Source organism: Triturus cristatus, chromosome 7 (genome assembly GCF_964204655.1).
Source record: "Triturus cristatus chromosome 7, aTriCri1.1, whole genome shotgun sequence".
Classification (NCBI taxonomy): domain Eukaryota; kingdom Metazoa; phylum Chordata; class Amphibia; order Caudata; family Salamandridae; genus Triturus; species Triturus cristatus.
In genome coordinates this window covers 265,732,827-265,751,595 of record NC_140590.1, presented here as the reverse complement: position 1 = coordinate 265,751,595, position 18,769 = coordinate 265,732,827, and the positions used below count along the sequence as shown (strand labels likewise).

At 48.7% G+C, this 18,769-nt stretch overlaps 1 protein-coding gene across 5 annotated transcripts in view; it reads right to left on the bottom strand.

Moving 5' to 3' along the window:
- LOC146809372 (voltage-gated potassium channel KCNC1-like) overlaps positions 1-18,769 on the bottom strand; it is a 631,507-nt gene that overhangs the window by 158,513 nt on the left and 454,225 nt on the right. For all 5 annotated transcript variants that reach the window (XR_014966411.1, XR_014966410.1, XM_085616189.1 and 2 more), the window contains exon 3: positions 12,623-12,817. Coding sequence is in view for 3 of the 5 variants with exons in the window: in XM_085616189.1 (XP_085472315.1) it covers positions 12,623-12,817 (195 nt within the window). In the remaining 2 variants the exon portion in view is untranslated. The remainder of the gene's footprint in view (positions 1-12,622; positions 12,818-18,769) is intronic.

Sequence of the window (18,769 nt, the reverse complement as noted above, 5' to 3'; positions counted from 1 at the left end):
AGTCTTATCAGAGTTGAGTTTGAGGCAGCCGTCCTTCATCCAGGAGGCAACGGCCTTCATCCCACTGGGGAAGTTGATTCTGGTGGCAGAAGGTTCGTGGGTGAGGGATAGGATCAGCTGGATGTCGCTGGCGTAGGAGACGATGTTAAATCGGTGGTTTCTTACGACGGCTGCGATGGGAGCCATGTAGACGTTGAAGGGGTAGCCTTGGCTGCTAACTCTTGCTATCAACTATACGAGGTAAACACTAGCCTTCTCTGCTAACCCTAATCCACATATACACCTGAACTCTGTCTAACTGGACCATTTAACCCTTTACCACTAATCCTAAGGACCACTGCAAATCTTCATTGCTAGCTTTCATTTAATCTCTATAACCCTAGAATTCAATTGCTATATTTAATTCCACTGCTTGACTGTAACATTAAACATAGCCCTAACCCTAACCTCCACAGCAATACTTCATCTTGCATGTCATCCATGAATTGAACTTGACTACAATACCAAGGCCTAATCAATAAACCGTTACCTTCACCGCTAGCTCTAACCCTTCTCACAAACATTAAACACAATGCTCACTTGCAATGCCACACCTAATCCTCAATGTCATTTTTAACCATTAGAACTAACTCTTACCTCCCTTACATCAAACCTTAACAGCTACTGCTAACCCTAGACTTCAGTGCTAACTCTAACTATAGCCACCCACCCTAAATATGACTGTTAATCTTAACATTCATGCTAAGCTTCATGTCAAATCTACCCTTCATCTCAAATCCAATCTTCATCCCTATTCAACCAACGGTCCTAACCATAACTCTAATCCTAAATATGCCAGTTACCTCCATCCCTAAATGCTAACCATAACCTAGAAGACTGGTCCCATCTTTACTGCTTAACCTAATCCTCACTACTAATTCTAATGTTCACTGCTAACCCGACATTGATCTCAACTCCTAAACGTCATCCATATCCTTAAGTCTTGCCTCCAGCCCAACCATCAGACCTAGCACTAACGTTAACCCTAACCATTGTAGCTACAGCTAATTCTCAATGCTAAACCTAGCTTTCACCATGAACACTAAGCCTTAAAACTAAGCATATCCCTCCTCCCTAACAAACACCCTCAACCCTAACCCTGAGAGTGATTCCTGCCATAATAGCTAACATTACATTTTGTTGCTACAATGAACCTGTGAAGCTAACACGAACTTCATTGCTAACTGCAACCCTTAAAGCTAAACTTCACACTCACCATTAAAAATAACTCACAAAAATATTAAATAGAAATGTTAACTTTTGCTGTTAATCCACACAACATTCCTAACCCTAAATGCAAACTCTACCATGTTCCTAGTCACCATTCTCTACCCATATGCCACTCATACCATTCATGACTAATAAGTCTCTAAACTAAACTAATAATTTAAGTCACATGTTCCAACCCTTACCCCTGTCCCTAACTCCTACTCTTAACTGCTAACTTCAAATACTAACGCAGGCCTTAATCTTCACTACTACTCATCACCTTTATGCCTCACTGCGTACTGCAAATGCAAAATCACATAACTATATGAAACTACATTGGGCATCCCTCACCACAAACCCACATCACTTTTTGTACTTGTTTACCCTCTTAGCTCACTGTCAGCTAACCAAAAGGAAATTTTCTATAATTTAAGATCATTATTTTCCATTACACCATCCAGGTCGGTTTCTAAAATGTATTTATTTGACGGTGATGGACGGCACTCTTCTTTCTTCCCAGCCATGTTTAAAAGTCAAAGCCTGTATAGAAATCTCAGACAGCATTGTCTCTGATCTTTTGAGACCTGAGGTAAAGACTTTTAAGGCTCAAGACCAAAGCCAAATACTATAATTTCTGGAGATCTGGGTTACTGTACCTGTTCCCTAGAGTTCTAAGGTACAGACTTTAACTCTCGGTGCCCTGAGGTAGATATTCTACACTGAAACTTTTTTTTACGTCTTTCTTTTACTCCTTCTGAAGACCTTGTGTGTTTTTCTTTCTCTTGTTCTAAATTAAATCTGTTGAGAAAAAATAAATGCTGGTTCCAAAAAGTAACACCCAAGTTACAGATTATGATGCCTACTCCTTCATATATATTCAAATTACCATTAACAAATGGTATTTACTCGGTGGAACTGCTGACATATGTAATAGCTACTACAGTACTTTGTAGAAATGTCCATTTAATTCCAGTTTCATCTTGTAATTATCATCATTTGGATTATGCTAGTATTAAAATTTAACAGGTAGAGAGTTTTTTGTTTTTGAAACGAATGCGCGTACATTGTCCAGTGTCAAAACCATCCAATTAGAATTTCCATCAAGGGCACGAGATACAGATTGTGATACTTGGAATCTTTTTTTTTTTTTAAAACTTTATTTTTGCGCAGGCATGAAACAAAATTACGAATGTAGCACAACCAGACCATCATGTCAAACTTACATCTCGTTATAGGTTCACAGCCGTTATGCCCGCAACCCTGCGGCCGGGCCGCGACACCTAGGTATTTCCAATAGAGCGCAAATGTGTCCAATGTTGCGCGTTTCACATGGAACCCCGCGATCCTGCTTTTGTACGTTTTCTCCCACAACACCCCCCCCCCACCCCCCCTCCTCCCCCTACAAAACTAATAGCACAGAGAGCTCCCACGTCCATCCAACTATGTGCCACCAGTCCACCGGTGTCATTCGGGTATCGTGCAGTCGTGCCTGTCCCCCCTCCCATAACACAGTATCGCATCTCGCATGTGCGGAATCTCTGAATGAATCACTGTCGTTATCAGGTGGTCCCTCCCGCTCGTCCCCGCCATCTACCCCTCTATGTGTGACCTCCTATGTGTCCCACCTCTAGGCCATGGTATTGTCTCCATTTGCTCCATATCTTTCGGAATTTTTTGGGACAGCCTCTCGCTTTGTATGTCACTCGCTCTGCTGCCATATAGAGGTCCAGACCTCTCCTCCATTCCTCTATCTCCGGCCGCTCCGCCACCCCCCAATATTTCGCAATGTCCCTTTTTGCTACAACCAGAGCCAACCCCAGGAAAATAATCTGTGGGCGTGGCAGGTCCACTTCGGTCACCATTCCCAGCAATGCCAGTTTCGGGTCTAGTGTGAGCTCCATTCCCAACACCTCCCCCAGTTCTGTGAAGATGTGAGACCAGTATGTTTGAATTTTCTCACAGGACCAGATAGTGTGATAGAAATCTCCCTGTTCAGTATTGCATCGAAGACATGTGGCGTCCGCTATCCTACCCATCTTGTGGAGACGTCTCCGGTCGAAGTATGTCCTGTGTAGTATATTTAATTGGATCAGCCTCAGCCGTGACTTAATGGCGACTTCTCGGGGGTGCATCAATATCAGCTCCCAATCTAAGTCCTCTAGCTGCCCTACTTCCGCCTCCCATGTGCTTCTGAGTTTCGCCAGATTTCCCAGCATGTTGTTTGTGAGGGTTTTGTATGTAAGCGAAACCGCCTGGTGTACCATCTGCTCCTGTAGGAGTCTCCCTTCCAACGGTGAATAATCCGGTATGCCCTGCAATGATATCTGCTGTGCATTCCAAGCATGGACTAGCTGCAGGTGCTTGTATCGTTGTGTGTGGTGTAATCCGAACTCTGCCTGCAGCATCGCGAACGTCTTCAGCTCCCCTTTACTGATCACGTCCCCAATGGTGGAGATCCCTATGTCATCCCACCTTTGGAAGCCTTTCAGTTTATGTAGTTCCTTAAACCATTTGCAGTACCACAGTGGCGTCTGACGTGTTGGCTTCCCCTCCCATCCCGTGGATCTGGAGGCTCGGGACCATGCTCTAATCGAAATCAAAGTCGCTGGCAAGAGCGTTCTCTCCGCCTTTCCCCCATACAGATAGTGGAGTATATTGTGTGTGGACAGTTTATACCTTTCTAAAGCATATTTTGGGTGGTCCGCTGGTGCATGCAGCCAGTCATTTATGGGGGTCAGGTGTTCCGCCCAATAGTATGCCTCTAGGTTCGGTAATGAGATCCCTCCACTATATTGATGTCGCTGGAGTGTCTGGAGCGCAATGCGTGGTTGTTTGTCCAACCATATGAATGCCCGCAGGTCGGCGTGTATTCTGGTGAGAGTGTTAGTCGGAAGCGGATAATACTCATTTTGAAGTGCGTAGAGGAATTTGGGTAGGCTAATCATCTTATACATCGCCGCCCTCCCCAGTAGGGTGAGCGGCAACTGTCTCCATCTTGTCATATCCTCTACGGCCTCCTTCAGTATTCGTTCCACGTTTCTCCGGAACGAGAGCCTTTTGTCTAAGGTGACATATACCCGAAGGTACTGGAACCCCTCCGCGGTAGTGAGTAGACGGTCCGGTAGCGTTACTCCCTGTACCGTTCCTCGTGGCATGTACAAGACTGATTTATGCCAGTTGATGGTGTGGCCTGCCATTCCCCCAAAGTCTTCCAACTCTCTGAACAACTGCCCTACGGATACCTCGGGGTTCGTGATATACAACAGTACATCGTCTGCATATAACGAAACCTTCTCCTGGGTATCCCCCGACTCTGAACACCTGAAGCCATGGATCTCTGGGTTCTGCCGAATTTTGGCCGCCAGTATTTCTATGGTGAGAGTGAAAAGGAGAGGTGACAGCGGGCATCCTTGTCTGGTGCCCCGCTCCACCCGGAAATCGCGCGACAGGCACCCATTCACTCGTACCCTTGCCTTCGGCGCCGCGTATAGCAGCTCTATCCATTTCTGAAAATGGGGGCCAAAGCCAAACCGACGCAACACTGCCACGAGAAAGGGCCAATGCACTGCATCGAACGCTTTTTCCGCGTCCAAGGACAGGAACCAGTGCGGCTCCGTTCTATCTTGTATTTCTTGGAGCCAGTTGTGGGTCCGTCGGAGGTTGTGTTTTGTCGCCCTATCCGGCAAAAATCCGGATTGGTCTGTGTGTATCAGGGCTGGGACCACCGTCCGCAGGCGCGCCGCTAGAATTGTTGCCAATACTTTGACCTCCATATTTAGGAGGGAGATGGGGCGGTACGATGCACATTCCTCACTCGGCTTGCCCTGTTTGTATATCGGCACTATGGTTGCTAATGCTAGATCTCGTGGGAGTCTCCCTAGTCCGTATGCTTCTACATAGAGCGCCAACAGGTGAGGCGTCAATAGGTCAGCCGTCTTTTTAAAGAATTCCGCCGGGAACCCGTTTGGCCCCGGTGTCTTCCCCGTTTTTAATTTATTAATGGCTGCGGAGATCTCCTCCAGTGTAATGCTCGCCTCCAAAGGAGCGCTAAGTTCCTCATCCAATACTGGGATAGCCAGATTTTCCATATAAAGTAAGGCCTCGTCCACTGACCCGAGGTTCCGGCCCCTATAGAAGTTCTCATAGTGCCGGGCGAAGGCATCTGCTATGCCCCTGTCCGTAGTTTCCAGACCTCCCCCATCGTCCCTGATTCGATCCACCCACCTCGCAGCTTGTTCTTTCCTGCTAAGCCAAGCCAGGAGCTTGCCCGACTTGTCCCCTACATCGTACAGGCGGTGTAGCGTTGCTAGTGCTTGCGTCTTAGCCTCATTAGAGACCAGTTCCCTATACTCCTTCTGTTTGTCCTGCAGTTGCCGTAGTATACCTTCCCCTCGGTTTACAAGGTATTGTCTTTCTAGGGTCAGGATTCCGGCTTCTAACGCTGTTGCCTCCCTGTGCTGTTTGCTGCGCTCATCCCGTAGTCTCCCTCGAAGTCTATCTCGTACCACAGGCTTCATGGCTTCCCAGAAGGTAATGTTAGATTCCACTGAGCCCTTGTTTTCCGCTACATACACTTTTATATCTGCCCTCAGACCCCTTACTATTTCTGGGGATTGCAGATCCCAGGCTGCCAAGCGCCATTCCGTCTCGCGCCTTTCGGTGCTCTTCCCTAGGAGCGCAAATAGGGGAGAGTGGTCTGAAATTCCCCTTGCCTTGTACGTGATCTCATCTCCCGCTGACAAATACTGTCTTGCAACAAAAATATAATCCAGCCTGGAGAAGGTTTTGTGGGCCCCGGAGTAGAAGGAGAACGTCTCTTGTGTCGGGTGTCGCCAGCGCCATGCGTCGGTGAGTCCCATCTCCGCCACGTATTTCGCAAGAGCTGTTTGTGTCCCCCCTCCGCGTGTCGCCCCCGAGCGGTCTAATTCTTCCGACATGACATCATTGAAGTCCCCCCCCACTATTTGCATCGTATCCGCTGTTTCCAGTAAGATGGACGCTACCTCCCTGAGCGTGCGTGGTTGGAGTTTCGGTGGGGCATATACTGAGATGACTGTAATGCGTTGTCTGTGCCACACTCCCTGTACTCCCACATATGTACCCTGTAGATCACTCCACGTGCGCGCTACGGTAAAGGGGTGTGTTTTGTTAACTAGTATTGCGGCTCCCCTGGCGCCAGACGTGTAGCCCACATGGTTCAAAACTGTGTATCTCCCCCTCGCTATAAATGTACATTTGCCCGCCCTAAGGTGAGTTTCCTGCAGGAGGATGAAGTCTGGGGCGGTCCTCTTTATGTATGAATTCACTAATCCCCTCTTTATTTTGGAGCCCAGACCGTTAACATTCCAAGTCATAATGGAGATCCCCTTGTGTAGACCGTCTGAGTTTGTTAGTGTACCTGCCATACTGTGTAGGTCTTCTGGAGGCCGCTAAGCGACCACAGCGGCTGTGTGCGACAGTGTTGACTCCCCCTCCTCAAATTGCGTCTCTTTGTGCTCTCCCTTATCCAACTCCCTTCCCTACTTCCCCAACTTGTTGAAGGTCCCCTGTGCCCTCTCCCGCCCCCCACCCCACCTCTCTCCCCTTCCAGCCTCGTCCCCATCACGGTCCAAGCTGTTAGTAGAAGTCGGTCTGTCACCCCCCCCTCTCCCTCCCTCTACAGAACTGTTGTCACAAACAATTAAACCGTTCCTGAAAACACAAAGAGATTTAACAGAAGGAATCAAAAAAAGAAACAGAAACAACAAGTAAAAGGGTGTTGGCCACTTGCGTGTCCTGGCCGCGTCCCGGCCGACAATCCAATCATCCCCTTCCTCCAGGGTCACGAATGTGAGTCTTGCGTTGTCGGTACTGTGCTGCAGTGTTTGTCGGAAACGTCCTGTTCCAACAGCCGGATCTCTGTTTCCAGTGGGTGTAAGGAGCGCTGGTCTATGTCCGACACCTCGCCCTCCGCATCCGAGTCCCTGGGGTGTTCACCTTCTCCTTCCGAGCCTGGCGGGCCCCGTGACCCTTCCCGTGGTCCGTGTGCCGTCCTCGACGTTCCGGGTGATTCCGATCTCCCCCTCCTGGAACCTGCCGATGTGCGAGAATGGTATGGGGTGCCTGTGTACCTCGAGTAAAGTCTCCTAGATCTCCTCCTCTGCTGTTTTGGCGTACCCCACCGCGTCCCGACCTGTGCCGCCCTCACCAGCTCCTCTCTCCCTGCCGTTTCCCGACTATTGAGGATCGGTCTCTCCTCCAGCCAGTGCCAGGCATCCTCCGGATGGCTGAAGAAGTGCGCCTTATCCATGTAGATGACTTTAAGTTTTGCTGGGAATAGCAGCATATACGTAATGTTCAGCGATCTCAATTTCACTTTCACCGAGTCAAAGGAGTGCCGCTGCTTCTGGACCTCCTGACTATAGTCCGGAAAAATCATTATATGGGTGTTCTCAACTCGGATTTCGCCCAGTTTCCTCGCTTCCCGCAATATTAAGTCTCTATCAGCGAAGTTGAGGAATCTTGCGATCACTGGCCGGGGTCTCGCGCCCTCCGGAGGTTTCGCTAGGAGCGCCCTGTGGGCTCTTTCGACCACGAAGCAAGAAGAAAAACGGGCTCCAGGGAAGGTGTCCGTGAGCCATTTGTGCAGGAAGGCTACCATATTGTTCCCCTCGATTCCCTCTCTAAAGCCTACGAAACTAAGGTTGTTCCTTCTTGCCCTATTTTCGGCGTCATCCACCTTCCAGAGCAGCTGTCTGTGCGACGCCTGGAGCTCCGCCATTTCTCTTCGAAGGGTAGTTATCGAGTCCTCAGCCTCTCCAATGCGTGTTTCAGTCTCAGACACTCTGGCGGAGAGGTTCTTGAAATCTTGGCGCAGGAGCGTGACCTCAGCGCCCACTTCCCCAATTTTGCCCTCTAACGCGGATCGGGATTCCTGGATATCCGCTCTCGATGCCTGGATTGCCGCCAGTAACCTGTCCGTGTCAGTGGCCGCCTCTGCCGCCGCGCCCGTGGCGTCTTTAGAGGACCTCGGCGCCGCGAAGAGATCCAGAGTGCCCTGTTTGGGGGGCTTGGGTGGGAGATCCCTCTTCCCCATCCTGATTGAGTCCGTGGTGAGCCCAGCTGGGAGGGATCTGGGTGGAGTGGTTTAGCGGCTCCCTCGTCGAGTGCCCCACCGGGATCCAGAGTGTAGCGGCACGGCCCGTCGTGTGTCAAAGCTCCAGCACCAACCCTGTACGAGGCGGCCCCCCCGGCACCACCTCACACTAATCGGCCAAGTTGGTGTACTGGGGCTGGTGCTCCACTTCCTCCCCGCCGATCTACTAGCGGGTATTCCGGCCGTGGGTCCCCCAGCGACCCTCCGCTCCGTCCGGCCCACTACACCCCAGCGCCGCACAGTGCGGCGTGCGGCAACGCCCCTCCGCGGTAGCTGTGGTGGGCCCACCTTATGCAGCGGCACGTCCAGCGAGATTCCAACTGGCCCCCAGTCCACGCCGCTGCTGGTGAGAATCTCAGTCCTCCCTCAGGGCCCTTCGACAGTGCAGCGTGGAGGTCTCCTTCTCCCCAGCTATCCGACCTCGCACAGCACTACTCCTGCTCCTCTACATGGCCGGCCCACTCATTGTCACTGGGCTCCTCAGTAGTGCTTCCTCGGGGCGGTCAGGAGGGCGCCTCTCCCCGGAGCACGCGGCTGTTAGTGCGCAGCGGTCGCCAGTGTCGCCTGCGCGCCCACCTCTGTGGGCGGCAGTGAGGTCGTGAGGAGCGGGGGGGAGGGGGGGGGGTAAGCCGCCACAGAAATTCCTCGTGTCCAGTCAGAGGCTCCCACTACCAGCCGCCGTGTGTCAGGGCGCGCAGGGCCGCCTTCTCCCACTCCGCTCCCCCACCGGGTGTGTCTGAGGTCGCGGCCGCCATCTTGGTAAAGGTGGGCTCTCGGCGTCCGCTGCTCCCCTTCGCTAGCCTTGTCCAACGTACCTCCTCCGTGACTTCGCTATAGCTGGTATGGGCAGAGGGGTCCCCGTCTCCCGCCGTGAAGACCGCAGGGCTCTTCGCTGGCCCTCAGTCCGGTGTAGTGGCCGCCATGTTGAGTAGGTGTGCCGCACGCCTCCGTGACTCCCGCTGCCCCCGATCCGCTCAGCGTGTGGCCCGGTGTCCCTCTCAGGCCCTGACGGGGAAGCCTAACAGCGTGCCCTCCTGGGTTCCGGCCCCTCTGCGGTCAGCTTTCGTGCGGCTTTCGGTCACCTGGGCGCCTTCGCTACGCATCGACTCTTCGCCCGGCGGGCAGACCTGCAGGCCCCCGGGCTTATACAGCACTCCGGGCACGGCTGATGTCTGTGTCCGATGGCGCTTTGTCGCTCAGAGGCAGCTCCTGTCCCTGATGGGCTGCGGCACTCTGCCCCGATCCGTTCACCGCGCCGCCATCTTGTCTGGCCGTCACCCCTTCACCACGGGCGCCGCGTCAAGGCCGGCCAAACTCCCTCCGGAGGCTTCAGTTTCGGGCTGTATCTCTCTCGCCCCTCTCCAGGCAGCCACCGACAGCTAGTGTGTGGTTTTAGTCCGGTGGAGATGTGTAGTTAGTCGGATATATAGACGTCGGCCGGGAGCTCCCGGGAGACACGTCTAGCCCTGCATGCTGCTGGCCATGCCCCCCCCGTGATTCTTGGAATCTTGCTGTAAGTTCATTAATGTAGTCCTGGGCTACGGAGACCGATTCCAGATGTCTCGGGGTACAGACTGCTAAGCGCTGGGCACATCACAGCATACAAGTATTAATATTCTACTGCTGCTTAACATGCATTTTTGGGAATTTTTTACTTATCTCTGGACCCGAATATGCGTGTCAGTAATATTTTTGGACAGTAATTGGGCAAAAAATCGCCATGGGGAGTGATTTTTAGGTCTCGCCTACACAGCCCGCATGCGTTGCATGGGAGGACCTTTAGCCGTCGCTCTAGTCATTTTCAAGCACACACTCGTGCTTGTGGCGGCATACACCTTGCGGGAGTGAGCAGGGGCATGCCACAAGTACGAGTGCAGTGCTTGGAAATGAACAGACTGCTCTCCCGGCTCGACATCCTTGCACTTTCACTTGTGTTCGCGGCAAGCGCGCACGCACACCACTCACGGGCTCACCTCCTGCTCCCTACCTTATCTCACTCTTTCTCCTTGCCCACTCGCTCCGCCCTCTCCGTCTCCTTTTTGAAGACCGCTTGTTTACTTTTGCCACCATTTCTAGCAAAACAGGTGAGGAAAAAAGCGTTTTCATTTGACTTTCGACGTCCCTCGTCAGTGCTTGTTTTAATTTGCTTTTACTATGTTCTTTAACTTTACTCTGCCGCACTTGCACCTTTCTGTTGTGCACTCGGCACCCAAACATTGTTTTTTTATTTAAATTAACAACCCAGCGCGCTAGTTATATTACTAACACCGTGCACTCGACAATGGCGCCTGTCCCTGCAGCTCCTCCCATCCCCGGGTGCCGCGCTTTACAAGTACAATCAAACATTTTAGTATTTTGCTTTAACTTTGATATGGCACACTCGCGCCTTTCTTGTTGTGCACCTAAAAGTAGTCTTTTTATTTATTTAAATTGACACGGCGCATGCTCAACAATGGTGACTGCCGCCCGCAGCCTGCCTCTGCCCCCTCTCGCCCTCAGGCACCGAGCTTTAGGTTACATATTCAGTATTAAAAAAACCTCTGCTCCCGAAGAGTTTGAGATCAAGGAGAAAGCTAATAGTAAAGGTGTGTTGGTTTTCTCTGTAATCATTCCAAACCAGACGAGATCTCTATTTAATGGTAATTCAGCTGGGCAAACCTAGCAGCCTGCAAAGTCTACTTGTATCCTGCAAATATCATGCTATACTATTGTGAAAATAGCTTAACTGGTTAAATACTTGCTACGGATGGCTGTGGTTAAACTCTGCTCACAGGTCAAAATCATAATGACCCACAGCGTTTAAGTGTTTTCTGCAGAGCATCACGTGTGATGTGCAAATCTGTGTAAGATGGTGCAGTGGGTTGATGCGTTTGTTGTTGCGTGAAGGACACACAATCATATGCTATATGTCTTGCATTCTCCTGTTCTCATTCAAGACCCTCAGTTTATGCATTTATGCAATTTTATATAGGGTGGGCATTACCCAAAGATGTTAGAGCGCTTTACAATAAAACAGGTTTCACTACAAGAGATACAAAGATAAAAACAGTTGCTAGCTACAATAATTATACCAATATAAGCAAGAGCACGCTGGCTGGCTGAGGCCCACTGTGGTTGTCTGCTGTATGTTATGGTTACTGACACTTGACTGGCCACTGCCCTCCTCAGGCAGTGCTGTAGTCAGCACTACCAAGAGGGCTGACAGGACCCCCCTCCTACCGCCACACACACAAACACACAACACTCTCAGAACAGTCCAAACCAAAGACTACCATACCAGTCCACAGAGTTCCAATACAACCATGAATTATGCCCCTGTGACTGGAGAACTCTGGCCACTCCTCTTCTGTTCGTTTACAGTGAAGAGATAAAGAATCGATAGGCCGGAGGTGTCTATTGTATTTTTGTTTATGGGAGTCGTTGAACATGGTGTGGGGAAAAACATGAAACCATTTTTTATTGTCTCTCCGTGTCATTTAAACTGTCTCCACATATACTCTCTACAAGTACTTTGTGAATGTTCTCGTCATTTTTTTAATTTGTCTTAAAGGAATACTTTTCTTCTTCTCTCTCCATCCACTATGTCTGTTGCCTTCCCTTTTTGTCAGAGTGCAGGTTCACTCCCTGTCACTGATGAGTCACCTAGTTATCGCCCTTCCTTTGATTCCTTTCATCTTATTGCTCAGATCCCACTGCCACATTTTAGCCTAGATAATTTTCTAGATCGACCATTCTACTTTTTCCTGTCACTATCTCGCCTCACCTGATCAGAGTTGTTCTGCAGTGACACCATTACCAGCTTAGCCATTCCCTCAGGATGCAAGGACATAAGTATACACCCAATCTGCCATGTTTAATTACAGTGACAATTTTTGGTGGCGATGTCATATTTTGAAACATCTATCATTAGTAAAGGATCTCTGCATATTGTTAAATCCCAGAGCAAGTCTGAATTACAGCTTGGTGCGGAGTCAATCCTCTCCTAAACCGGACCTGCTGACATCCGATATCAGGTTTAATGCTTAAATTGGTGGAGTTTAGATGTGCAATGGTGGTTTGTGGTGAAAGCGATAGATGGAGATAAGAGACGAAGGAGGCGTGTACAAGATCCACCATCCCCAGTGCTGGTAGGGAGTGTGCGGGCTGAGCAGGCTACTGAACAGTGGTATTTCACCTCTTTGGGCCGGGGAAGAGGATGGCATGAGATTGGGGAAGGGAAGGTGCATCAATGACAGATACCTTTGCGAATGTTGCCATCAGGAGAGTGTGCAAAGTCTCCAGTGGACAGCAGGAAGCAAGCTCGGTCTCGGTTGTACCTCTCTCTTGAACCAGGTGTGACGGGGGACTTCTCCTCGGGTGACAAGGCCTGGTCTATAGTGGGACAGTCCTCATTGGCCAGAGCAGCATTCGCAGCATCACCATTCTGCTTTGAATCTTAAGGAATAAGGAAAAAGTTAAATGGTTAGGTTTATTCAGTGTATGTGGATGTTAGCTTTTGGCGTGTTCAAATTCTCAGGGGTGAACACGTATTAAGTATGCTACATACACAGTTACCAGCAATATAACACCATCACATATGCTAGATTTATACTCATCTTTGACAGAAGGCCTTACAGAATGCTAGATTTGTAGCTATCTGCAATATAAGATCATAAAAAAAGCTCTATCTACGGTTATCAGCAATATCTGGACATAATATACTACACGTATATCTGCAATAAAAAGTTAACAGATAGTCTAGATGTTTGATTGTCAGTAATAAAGCACCCTTATGTATGCTTGATCTATAGCTATTCACAATATATGGTCCTAAGAAATGTTAAACTTATGATTATCAATAATACATAGTTCTAAAATATACTAAATCAATGGTCATCAGTCAAATACTGTCTCTTAAGATATGTGAGATCAATGGTTATCTGTTATATAAGACCCGAGAATATATTAGAGGCATAGCATTAGTACTATATGGTTTTAAGCTATTGAAGATCTATAAATATACCTCTTATTTTCAGGGCATACTAGCCTTCGAATGTTTTCAAATACCAACAAACATGATACTGCTAATGACATCAGAGGTTAACACCTCATGAGAATATCTTACCCAGCCAATAGCATTGACTGTAGTATTATTCATGACCTCAGCAACTGGTACAAAGTAGAATATCGCAAAAAGCCTGTGTCTTGTTTTTATTTTTTAAACTGCATTATTGTTTTTTTATTACTGATATACAGATACTCCAACAGTACTGAATGGCAATCATAACAACATATGGTCTAAATGATAATTTGGTCTTACGTTGCAATCAACAAGTACTTGTACACGACAGATCTTCAATAATGGGGAATTATACTGGTGAGTACATTTAAGGAAGAGCAAATAATGGAAAACAAAATACACCCAATAATAAAAGCTGATACTGGCGACTGAAAGGGCGTTTGGGAGGGAAGGTTATCCTGGTAGCTTAAGCTCAGGCTGTCGGTTCTAGGCTACAACCCAGGATTCTGGAGTGCCGAACTAATAGGGGGGGTGAATAAAAAAATGTATGACTGGCTCAGTGGATCCTTGAAATGATGCAGGCGAGGCAAGCCTCCGGAAGTTGTAGAGGCACGGAAGAAGGCCTGCACCACCCCGCTTTCTTGAAAGAGCCAGTACAACACAGTTGTTTTTGCCTATGACATCTCTTTTCCCATTCTCATATCTCTTCTCGCTGCATGTCCACATTCAGTACAAGCATTTAGTACTGCTAAATTTTATGATTTAATATAACAAATTATTTCAAGACGTCATTTCTCACTCTTCCATATGAATTATTTGATTAATTTTTGTAACATAGAACCCTGCTTCTGCAACTTACCATTATGGTTGGAATGTGTTCTTCAAAGAAAATGGACAAGGGAAGGCTGTAAGTGATAGAGCTGCAGCTCTAGCCGCAGATTCCTTACCGTAGAATATTGCCCAGCCACAGACTGGATCTGGAATTTTTTGTGAGCAGTACCACTGCGCGCTGGTAGGTGATGTCGTTCGGTCTGCATGGCATCGTTCGCGTCGGAAGTGACGTGTGTGATGCCTATACAGACGCCACCCTAGAGCAGGCATCAGTTCTATTTTTCCGTGCCAGTCAGCGCAGATCCAGAGAAGAGCTACCCCTAGACTTTTTTGACAGACTTTTTTCAACGTTATGTCGAGAATTTTGTCTCTTGTTGCGTAGAGGATGTCTGCTAGGGTAGCTTGTGTCAAGCCCGGTAGTGCTCGTCACCAACAGATGTCAGTGACGGACCCACATTTAGTGTGCCTCTGGTGCTCGGAGTGTGACCACAATGCCAAAAACTGCGTCAATTGCCACGCCATACACCCTAAGGCCTTGAAAGAGCAGTCCCTCAAGCTGCTCGACATGCGACGCTCAAGATCTCGGTCGCGAAGAAGGTCCAAGATTGGTCACGGAGTCACTCAAAGCACTCATCTTCGCAGTTGAGGTTGTCAGGATAATCAAATAAGTCCCACCAACACAAGAAGAGCAAGAAGTCAAAGAGACCTTTGACTTCACCACGTCCATTGAAGTCATCTGGCGAGACGAGGGAGCATCCGCACTTGAGGCCTAGCTCTGTGCTGTGGAGGTGGAGCCTGAGCCTGGGCCATTTCCGCGCCTCCCAGAGTTTCCGGGAGCCTGAGCGACTCCTGCCCAGCTACGTGAATTTGATTAGGCCATGCTCCTCATATTTGGGTGGCCCATCCCTGCTGGAGCGCCTTCAGGACCCATTTGCTTGGTAAGGGCCCCTACTGATCTTCCCCTTGCGGATTCGCCCCTGGCGCCAGTTGGGCCTCTAGGATCCATTGATGGCCTTAGAGCCCTACGGTGGCGTCATCCCAATTCTCATCCCTGACTGCGACACGGAGCCAGGCGACTAAACAGGGACACACTTACCATGACGGAGCCAGTACCTCATTCATATGATAGGACTGGATTGGGGGACGAATGGGAGAGGTATGCAGATCCTAATGGATACCAGTTAGAAGAGACAGAGGGCAACTGATATGAGGAACTGGCGGATGGTAGTGGACGGGACACTTCCCCAGACACTAGCCTGGTCTCACCCTCACTGTGGCTATGGAGGAGGGTGCCTCTTTTGCAATGCTGGTACGAAGGGCGATTGAGGTCCTGGACCTTTCCCTACCCTCAGTGGCAGTCAAGACAAAAGTTTTATCCGGGAGTTGCCCCCGCAAAAACATTATTCACACATAATGAAGCCCTTACGGATGTCTTGCTCGGGCCTGGTCCAAGCCCTGCACAGGGGCTCAAAACAACACTTTGCGCTCTACAAGATGGCTCTGCCCTAGTCACAACGGGCACGTCTGTTTTTTATGTTTACGCACTTAGCATTTTGTAGTTATTGACACACATCCTGGTGGTCAGTGACGTGAACAACGCAATTTTCACTGAGACGCGTTGACGCTGTTAATCTGTACCTCTGCACTACCTCCCACAGTAAATGACTGGCGCTGCTGTTGGAGTGACAAATGCAAAAAGAACTATTGATGGACAGAATGTAGAACAATGTCATACATTCACCCCAGTACAGAGATCTGGGCCTAAATCCATTGTTTTTTTGCTCCCCATGCCATTCCAGTTTGGACCCAGCCATAAGCAAATCAGTTTTGACCCTGTGCCTCATGGGAACAGTCCAGCCCGAACTGCCAAGCCAGGTCCTCCCTGGACCGGAAACAAGCATCCTAGGACCGGATTCGGGGTTTCACCCCTCTTCAGCCAGGATAGCTTGATTTTAGTGGCACAGTGAGCCCAGGACCCACGTCTGGGCATACCTGGCGCACTTAGGGCAAGAAAGCAAAAGATACACAATTGATGGACGGAATGAAGAACAAATCAAAACATTCACCCCCAGTCAAGAGATCTGGGTTAAATCCATCATTCTTTTGCTCACCATGCCACCCCAGTTTAGACCTGGCCATATGCAAATCAGTCTTGACCCTGTGCCTCATGGGAACAGTCCAGCCCGAACTGCCAAGCCAGGTCCTCCCTGGACCGGAAACAAGCATCCTAGGACCGGTTTCGGGGTTTCACCATGCTGTTTTGGGGGATTTTGGGGAGAGGAGATGAGACGCGAGGTGATTTGGGTGCGGTGTCTCCTGCACAAATCACAGTGCCCCTCTGGCAAACTGCAGCCGGTCGGCAAGCGCCATTGTTTTCAAGGACAAAAAAAAAATCCTTGGGATATAAACCTTTGCAGCCAAACCATGTTGTAGGTTCCCTTAGAAAGGGAAACAGAAGTACACTCCCATGTTCTAGACATAAAGGCCTGACACGGTCTACCCTCAAGTATACTCTAGACTGTATCCAATACCAGGAATGTGCTCAACTTTGAGGAATCAGAGGGACCAGACCTGGGTAGACTGGGGAACGCATCATAAAGAACAACTCAGGTGTTGGCTGCATTACACTACTCTATGCTATAAATGATGGTAGATGCTGGTAGACCAGAGTGGATGAGACTCTCTTTACAAAATATATGTTTCGTAAATCCAGACTAAGTACAGAAGGTCCTGTGGGCTTCACTCCCCGAAAGGAATTACTGCAATTCATACCCACTTATACACCTCACAAATACAATAGTTTGGAAGAGCAAGTTATTGTGTCTGTGCTCATTCAGGTTGGAGATAGTAGCCATGCAGTTATGGAACTACCTTCCGGGCACATATTTTGCTATAGTTATTGAGGAATATGACACTACATACACCCACATGAAGGCACACGCAACCCAACTCTGTTCCATACAACAGGCTACATTGCCCTGTTGCTCTCATTCCACTCAAGAAGGCTAGGAAGCAATATTCATTGAAAATATGGATTAGTTCTATCTTTAATTGTTTAAGCTTGATTTTTGAAGGAAAAACATTGTTCTGTGGGAATGTTCTTATAAGAGCAGGGCAAAGACTGATTTACATATAGCTAGGTCTAATCTGAGGTGGCATAGTGGGCAAACAAATGATGGGTTGGAATGCTACCTTGAGTCATCACTTTTTGTGTGATTTATTTACCCTCGTCTTTCATCAAATCTTTGTCTAGGAATGCTCTCTTACCCCTGCTCACCATGATCAATGTCTCCCTCAGGCTAGGCAATTTCCCAGAAGCTCTCACAAAAGGCAAGACCCTTCCACTATGAAAGAACTCTACACTATACCCTAATGACCTTGCCAACTACTGACCTATCTCTCACCTACCCTTCAGCTGCAAGTTCTGAAAAAGCAGTCAATGTTTAACTCCAAGATCACATTAATGCCAACCATTGCCTGATTGACTACAAGTCTTGTTTCAGATCATGTTGCAGCATGGAGAACGGTCCCTTACAAATTTTAGGCAATTCCTTCCTGACCACAGATAAAGATGACACTCCCTCCTGATATTGCTGGACCTTTCAGCTGCCATCACCCCCTTGTATGCACCCTGAATTCATGAATGGGATTCACCAGCAATGTCCTTCACTGGTTCCCCTCCTATCTTTCAACTGACACCTGTTTTTTTCACATTGGCACTTCCAAATCTCAAAGAACCCTATCACCTGCTGATTACCCCAGGGTTCCATACTGTCCCTGGTTGTCTTCTCTCTGTTAGATCATCTGCGGACTTCAATTTCTATCACAGCTTTGTGTCTCTGGCAACATCCTATTCCACCAGAGTGTAAGTCAGTGGGGGTGGTAAAGGACAGCTGCAGGCTTGCCTTTCATCGAAAAGAACATTGCTTTTGGGATATTGTGACCCTAATCATTTTAGCAGCCACTATTTTTTTTTTTTTTTTAGAACCAATCTATCTATTGGTAAGGAGTCAAAATGCGCAAACACAGCCTCCTGCCTACATCCACATGCCGGCAGAGCGTATCTGAAGCAGCAAGACACAGCTTTCATGCCAACAACCTGGAGGCCGGCAGCGTTATGTTAAGGATAGCCCTTCACAGTGCTCAAGGACTTCTTAATTTTCAGGGTTTACGAACACATTAATAAGAAAAAGTAGATAACCAGGAAAACGAACCTGAATGAAAAAAAGAGAAAAAAAACCCTTTATCCCACCCCCTCCCCTCCGCACCAGTCAGCCACATCGACTCCTCTTCAAGACCCACAGGCAATAGGGTTGGTGACCTGACCTACTCAACTTGTAATCAAAGGTGTGACATCCTGAGTATCCTGTGGCAGTAGTCTAAGAATTTGCAGGTGTTTAGGGCAGGTGATTTCCCTCATATCTTTGGACAGCAGCCGCAGAAATGGAGACCATAATTCGGTGTTTGCCTCCCTCTTTCCATCCATTACCAAGGACAGGCGTTCCATAGCTAAAACGTTCCACAGGCAATGTAACCAAGACGTGAGATCAGGTATG